At 45.3% G+C, this 8,437-nt stretch overlaps 1 protein-coding gene across 1 annotated transcript in view; it reads left to right on the forward strand.

Annotated features, from left to right (window-relative positions):
* Positions 1-314: 314 nt before the first annotated feature.
* The window catches only part of LOC145389660 (peptidyl-prolyl cis-trans isomerase-like), a 13,228-nt gene continuing 5,105 nt past the window's right edge, over positions 315-8,437 (forward strand). The window contains exon 1 of the mRNA XM_080264884.1: positions 315-476. Within this exon, the coding sequence (XP_080121010.1) occupies positions 315-476 (162 nt within the window). The remainder of the gene's footprint in view (positions 477-8,437) is intronic.

Below are 8,437 nucleotides of genomic sequence, written 5' to 3' on the forward strand. Positions count from 1 at the left end.
AAGGATTTGAATTTCATAAAACAGACTTTACTGATTTACCAGAAGACCCCCCGACATGTCGTAAAAATACCCCAGCTAATACCAATACACCAGTCCTGCATGAGACAGCCCTAGCATGTATTCAGTATTGACGATGGATGTTGGCGCTGAAGTGGTGACATGTAGAGGTGTATGGCATGAAGGAGGACTACTGAGCCTTGGGAGCAGGCTGTGAAGCCTATGCCCAGAGTCGAACACATAAAAAAAAAAAAATATGGATGCTGTTTATATATACTGATGTATGGTACCGCCCACAGGTTGAGAACCTCCTGGAGATGAGTCAGCACATCAAGACGCTGGTGCATCATGGCCTGGTATTTGCCGTCCAAGAAGACCAAGGTGGCATCCGGTCCTCCAGGATAACCCTAGAAAATAACCAGATATACATGCACTGCCTTCAGGATCAGCTGCCACCCCCCCACGCCCACACACTGCAGGTAACTCCACCACTGTGACATGTACCATCAACTCTCACCTGTCTGAGTCTTACCCCATATCTCCCACATATGCAATGATTTTTGTCTCGCCTGTGTTATACTGTGTCCAGCTGCATGTTTCCTATGCACGTCAAACCACAGACTCACTCCCTCATCATCGCTTTTATACTCCATTCAACTTTTCTTCATCAGCGTTTATGTTATCATCAAACTCTTCTTCCTTAATGCATTTCACCTTCGTTTTATGTTGCACAACAGCCTGTTTGTTCTTCAGCATCAGTAGACTTGAAATGCTTCAGTGTTTGCAGTGTTTACATAACATCCTGTTTGTTCTTCAGCATCAGTAGACTTCAAATGCTTCAGTGTTTGCAGTGTTTATCACTGAGTTTCATCACAATAGTTTGTAATGGCAGTGCCATGTTGTAGTTCAAAGCAGTTATTGGTTGTGACCTCATTCACATTATTTATACAGTAATGCCCCATTCATCCGGATGTCCACCATCTTTACGATTCATAACCCAGATGCTGTTATCTGGCTGTATTAAACCATTATATGTACATTTTTCCATTTTATCCAGATAAAATACTTGCAATCCGGTGGAAATTTTGGCTGCAAGAACATTTTTGTTGGGCTGGACGGGATTAGCCCAGTGGCGCCACGCTGTCTGGCTGGGTAGTTCGTCAAGTGTCTGCTAGGGACCCCCCCGGCCCTTCCCAGTTCCCACACATCAACCGTGTAGTGAACAGCTCCTCTCATATAGTTACTATGGCAGCACAAGCGGTGGCTTTTGTGGTTATTCGCAACCTGCTTCAGGCATTGCTGTTCCTTGCATGCCTCTTCCTAGGGTGTGTGATGATGGTCCTTCCACCACAGAAGAGGAAGAGGGTAGTGATGACCCTGCAGAAGAAGCAAGAGATCCTCGGTAAGATTGATGTGGGATGGTCGACTTCCCACATCTTAAATAGTATGACCTGGTCCGCTGAACCCTGCATGACATCAGGAAATCCCATAACAAACTGACCCAGTACACAGCAGACTTTGGCAAGAGCAACAGATGCAGTGCCAAATGGAAGGCTATGGGCATCCCCAGCATGCCAGTGTCAACCGTTCAACATTAACCTGGTACTGCCAGCAACGGGCTGCAGGCGTGCAAGTGCCTGGGACTGAGTTGAAAGGCGCTGCTGGGAAGTTTGCCCACCTTCACAATGTCCCTGACTTCAAGGCATCTGAAGGTTGGTTGTTCAGGGTCAAGCTTCAACATGGCCTTACAAATCGTACTTTCAGTGGCGAAGCTGTGGACACTAGTGAGGAGGGGGAGGAGGAGTTTCATCAGGTTCTGTTAGGCTTGATTGAGGAGGGCCTCGCTTACGGTCAAGTCTATAATGCTGACAATAATGGCCTCATCTATCATTCCCTGTAACCCAGTAAATCATTGACAACGCTGGGTGGTAACCATATAACCACACCATAGGGTCAGGTGCAGCCAGCTACAGTGCCGGTTAAATGGATGGAAATGTATATGTGGCATCCACCCATAAACCAAACCACACTTTTCCCAGTGTCTGGCTGTGGTGAGGCACTGTCAGGCGCAAGTGAATAGCAGTACACTGCATGGGATAACCCTGCAGGGGTGATTACTTGCCTGTGGTTGATGGGTCTGACCAGAAAGACTGGGGCTCATCCCACAACAACCTATCAGTGTACACAAAGCATCAGCTGTACCATGAACAACCTCAGTGGGGGCTGAACAACTTCAGTGGGGACTGAACAACCTCAGTGGGCACTGAATAACCTCAGTGGGGACTGAACAACCTCAATGGGGACTGAACAACCTCAGTGGGCACTGAATAACCTCAGTGGGCACTGAACAACCTCAGTGGGGACTGAACAACCTCAATGGGGACTGAACAACCTCAGTGGGGACTGAACAACCTCAGTGGGGACTGAACAACCTCAGTGGGCACTGAACAACCTCAGTGGGCACTGAACAACCTCAGTGGGCACTGAACAACCTCAGTGGGCACTGAACAACCTCAGTGGGCACTGAACAACCTCGGTGGGTATTTTTTGTACAAGTCTGGAGTCATTTGCTTTGATCCTTTTGACTAAGTAATCCAGAACTGGTTATGTTGAGGCAAATTAGAGGAAGACTCCAGCCCAGCACCTCAGACCAACTTTATGGGGCCAGGAAAGGCTTGTCATATACTATCTCCATTGTTCACCCTTAAATTAACTTGGGTTTTGAGGTGATAAAGCTTCTTTTCAAAGCAACGTGTCAATTATAGTAAAAAGAAAGTTGGTCTTACCTTGAAGGCTGACTTACACCGCTGACGACAGCAGTTACATCAAGCTGTTTGCCACTCGTTGTCCACACCTTTGCTCCTCGTTCAACTTCTCATTATCGGCCATGTCTTCACCTCTTTCAGCGTCTTTACTCCAACCATTTTCAGCGTCAGTATATTACCATAGCCTCAGAATATATATATATCAGCTTGTGAGAGACTAACGAGGAGAGTATGTGAGTGAGGTGGAAGGGGAGAAGCTGAGGATGAGATGGAGGGATGGAGTAGAGATGTATATGTGAGAGGGGATGTGAGCTGGGGGGAGGGCCGTGCAATGGCGGCAGAAAGGGAGAAGATGGTGATTTGTTTGTGGCCACCCCTTACGGGATCAAGGCGTCTGGTAGTAGGTAACCAAACATTGGATACTACCAATATTACTATACTCTTTTCACTCTAACTTGGCCAAGATTTTCACAGTTTTTCAGCTTGTTTCTTAGTTCAGTGGCAGAATGAGACAATGCTATGGCCCTACATCCTTTCCCTAGCACTTCTTTGTGACTAGCATCATAAAATGACAATACTATGGCCCTACATCCTTTCCATAGCACTTCTTTGTGACTAGCATCTTAAAAAGATAATACTATGGCTCTACATCCTTTCCATAGCACTTCTTTGTGACTAGCATCATAGAAAGACAATACTATGGTTCTATATCCTTTCCACAGCACATCTTTGTGACTAGCGTCATAGAAAGACAGTACTATGGCTCTATATCCTTTCCATAGCACTTCTTTGTGACTAGCATCATAAAAAGACAGTACTATGGCTCTATATCCTTTCCATAGCACTTCTTTGTGGCTAGCATCCTCCTCCACCATCGTCATCATCATCATCATCATCATTGGGACCTCCTTTCCCACCTTAGGGCAGGGTGAGGAGTAGCAATCTCCAGACAGCCCAAATTTGGCCAGACCAATGGGCCTCGCTTCCATTCGCTCATCATTCAGGCCCCCGGAATCCCGGCTCTATCTGATACCCCCAAAACATTCGATACGTTCTGTAGCTTCACATAAACATATCGGATTGAGTCAATCTGACGCTGCCACGTTATAAAGGGTTGCCAAATCCCTGATCATGCACTTCTTCACAACATTCATCCAACCAGCTCGATCTCTTGTCAGTCCCTAGCCTAAACGACTTCCAAACCTCTCTTCCTCACACACTCATCCACCATATCTCTCCACCTTCTCCTTGACCTACCTCACCTCCTCCCTTCTTCAGATTCGCTCAGATATACCTTCTTCACCACTCTATTGTTATCCATTCCCTCCACATGCCCATATCATCTCAGTACACTCTCTTCGATTCTGGTGTCCACCGACTTCCTCACTCCGCAACTTCCATGAATCACATTATTTCATATCCTTTCCACCCTCTGTACTCCACATACATTCCTTAGCAGTCCCATCTCCACTGCTGTCTTCTTGACTTTTCATTTGCATGCCACACCACAGTCGTACATCCATATGTTAAATTTGGCACTAACACTCCTTCATGTAAGCCCCGTGCAGTTGCAACACCCAAGCCTCTGTTTCTTATCAAGGCCTTCATTGCACCAGCTACTTTCCTTCCTTGTGTCACTCTACTTTCCACTTCTTTTGCACATTTTCCTCTCTTTTCTATCACTTTACCCAGGTATTTGAACTCTCTCACCAATTCCAGTCTCTCTTCATTCACTGTAATATCACACTGGGAGTCACCTTCTCTCTCAGTAACCATCACTTTACTCTTTTTTACATTTACTCTCAAGGCACGACGCTTACAGACATCAGCGAAACTCTGCACTAGCTTACCAAGTTCTTGTCCGGTACCTGCATGCAGTACTGCATCATCAGCATACAACAAATATGAGATATTCCATCCATCACCATTCATTACCAACGCCATCCCCCTCTCCATTACTTGTGTTTTTACTGCTTTCATTACCCCAAACATATATATATATATATATATATATATATATATATATATATATATATATATATATATAGATAGATAGATAGATAGATAGATAGATATAGATATATATATATATATTATTGAACAACCGTGGGTATATCACACATCCTTGTCGCACACCCACACCGATCGTGAACCATTTACTTAGATGCCCATTTACCCTTAAACACTCCTCACCAACATCATAAAAACTCTTGACAGCATCTAGCAGCTTACCATCTACAACATACATGCGCAAAACCTTCCACAATGCTTCTCTGCCTACTTTACCGTATGCTTTTTTCAGATCCTAGAATGCCATAAACACCTTATAATCCTTCTCACAAGCCTTCTCCTCTATCTGTCTCACTGCAAATATTTGATCCACACGTCTCCTTCCATCCTGTTCATCACCCACAAGGACTTTTGATATCTCTCTTACTTTCTCTGTAATAATTCTTACATATACTTTCCCTACCACACTCTAATAAGCTTATGCCACGATAATTCTTGCACTCACTTCGCTCACCTTTATTTTTGTACAGGGGTACAATCACAGCCTTTTTCCACTCTGCAGGCACAGTTTCACTCATCCATGCCTTCTTACATATCTCCAACAAGCACTTCATTCCACTCTCTCCACTACACTTAAGCATCTCTGCATACACCTCATCAACCCTAGCTGCTTTCCCATTTTTCAGCCACTTCACAGCGCTCTTCACCTGTGCGAGTGTCACGTCTCCTGGCACTGCATTCCTTCTCTGCACACCCCCAAAACCAATCATGTTTACAGCTGTTACACAACTGCCAATTTTAGGCCAGGTTAGAGTAAAATGAGTCTAGTTTAAGAGGTTCCTAGCACATCCTCTGCAGCTGTTTAATCTAGTGCTTTTTTGTTACTTATCATATTTTACATTGGCTAAGAGGGTTAAAACCTAAATAAAAATATGGCAGGGATAAGGGACAGAATAGGGAGGCTGCCAGAGATCGAGCAGCGTGGAAATCCACCATTAGATGACCAAGACCAACACATGCATGTTGGAGCCTTTATAGATGATACAATACTGACAGTGTGACATCAGGGGTAAGGGAATGAATAGGAAGGCTGCCAGAGATTGAGCAGCGTGGTGAGGCGCCATTAGGTGACCAAGGCTGAGGCATTGCTGCTGGAGCCTTTATAAACAATACAAAGTGTGTGCATTCAGTAGTAATGCTAAGTCAGTCCACTTCTACACCAAAGTACAGTACATGCTTGGCTATCATCAACCCTGGCAGGTACTTGCATCAGTCAAATGTAGCTAAACACTTGGTAACTACACAGTTATCACGGAAAAGACATTCACCCACAGGTATACAGTACAGGCCAAGAATCACGGCTAAATTACACCTCCATTTTTTTATTGACCTGGGGGGAGGGCAGCGAAATGGCAGGGGATAGGGTGACATGGAGGCGATTTGTTTGGTGTGTGAGCTGGGGGGAAGGCAGCGAAATTGCAGGGGATAGGGTGACATGGAGGCGATTTGTTTGGGGTGTGAGCTGGGGGGAGGGCAGCGAAATGGCAGGGGATAGGGTGACATGGAGGCGATTTGTTTAGGGTGTGAGCTGGTGGAAAGGGCTACGAAATGGCAGGGGACAGGGCGACATGGAGGTAATTTGTTTGTGGCCACCCCTTACAGGACTAAGGCATCTGGCAATAGATTAACAGACAGATAGATAAATTGTCGTCATTATACCAACTTTACTCAAATTTTTTGCCCATAAAATGAACTTGGGTTTTGAGGTAACAAGAGTCCTATTTAGCAATGTGTCAAAGAGAAAGTTAAGTCTCACCTTGGAGGATGTCAAGTACACGTATGATGGCAGCAGCTACAGCACCTTGGAGGATGTCAAGTACACGTATGATGGCAGCAGCTACATCACCTTGGAGGATGTCAAGTACACGTATGATGGCAGCAGCTACATCACCTTGGAGGATGTCAAGTACACGTATGATGGCAGCAGCTACATCACCTTGGAGGATGTCAAGTACTCGTATGATGGCAGCAGCTACATCACCTTGGAGGATGTCAAGTACACGTATGATGGCAGCAGCTACATCACCTTGGAGGATGTCAAGTACACGTATGATGGCAGCAGCTACATCACCTTGGAGGATGTCAAGTACACGTATGATGGCAGCAGCTACATCACCTTGGAGGATGTCAAGTACACGTATGATGGCAGCAGCTACATCACCTTGGAGGATGTCAAGTACACGTATGATGGCAGCAGCTACATCACCTTGGAGGATGTCAAGTACACGTATGATGGCAGCAGCTACATCAGGTTTCATACGCGTTGGCCACATCTTTGCTCCACCTCGTTCAACTTCTATCACCTTGTTCAACTTCTCTATCATCCATCTTCACCTCGTTCAAACTCAGTACTACAACTGTCTTCTGTTTCTCCTCCATATCAGTCTTGGCAAATCCTGAAAATAATAATAACAACAATTTTGTCCAAGGGAATTGATGGCTGCTCTAAATGGCTGTACTTTTTGATGGTAAATCCAAATATGAAATCAGAGTTTTCCTCTCAGGCGTAGTATTCCTGTGACGCCACGTGTGTTGTGGCACACCTAATGTCTGACTTGGCTCGTATCTCTGACTGGGGTAAAAATTTTTAATGCACCAAAGACTCGGTTTTTACACCTATCAACCTGACAAAATCTTCTACAGGAGTACCCACTAGTGTTTAATAATATCCAGCTCAATCCTGCATCATCCTTGAACATGCTTGGGATTTCATTCACTCGGGACTTTTCTTGGAAAGATCATATTACATCTCTTGTAAAATCTGCTTCCAAGAGATTGGGTGTGCTAAGCCGACTCCGCTCTTTCTTTACCCCTGCACAATTGTTGACTCTATACAGGGGTTTTATACGCCCCTGTGCAGAGTACAACTCTCATGTGTGGGGAGGCTCCCCACATACAGCTCTTCTCAATAGGGTGGAGTCAAAGGCTTTTCGTCTCATTAACTCTCCTTCTCGTACTGGCTCCCTTCAACCTCTGTCTCTTTGCCGCACTGTTGCATTTTTATCTCTTTTCTATCGCTACTTCAATGGTCAATGCTCCTCTGAACTGTCTGCTTGCATCCCTCCACCTCTACGACAGGCGCGTAGCACCCGTCTAGCAACAAACTCTCATCCCTTTTCTGTCCAGCTCTCTAATGCAAGAGTTAACTGTTACTCCCAGTCCTTCATTTATGCAGCAGGTCAACTCTGGAACTGTCTCGCTCTGTCTGTATTTCCTACTTCCGATGATCTCCAGTTTTTCAAACACATAGTGGTAGGTTGTGGCAACCATCATCCACTCACTTGATATAGTGCTGCCTACTTCTTCCTTAGCCTTTATCATTCTTTTTCTGTGCCTGCCCTCCTCTCTTCCTATTTCTCCCATCTTTCCTGTCACTTCTTATTGCTTGTCTTTCCTTTACAGGTGGCCTTACATTGAGTGACAAGCCAAATGGTTTCCTGTAAGCCAAGAAACCACTTACAACGCTGGGTGGTAACCATACAACCACACCATACGTGCTTCCTACGTGTCAACAAGTGGGTTGGTGGAGGGTTAGTGCCCCTCCCCGTAAAACAACTAACTCAAAGTCAAATGGCCACCTTCTTACGGGATTATGGCGTCTGACA

This window comes from Coenobita brevimanus, unplaced genomic scaffold (assembly GCF_032717465.1).
Source record: "Coenobita brevimanus isolate Jiangsu-jjx unplaced genomic scaffold, ASM3271746v2 jjx.HiC_scaffold_1802, whole genome shotgun sequence".
NCBI classification, from domain to species: domain Eukaryota; kingdom Metazoa; phylum Arthropoda; class Malacostraca; order Decapoda; family Coenobitidae; genus Coenobita; species Coenobita brevimanus.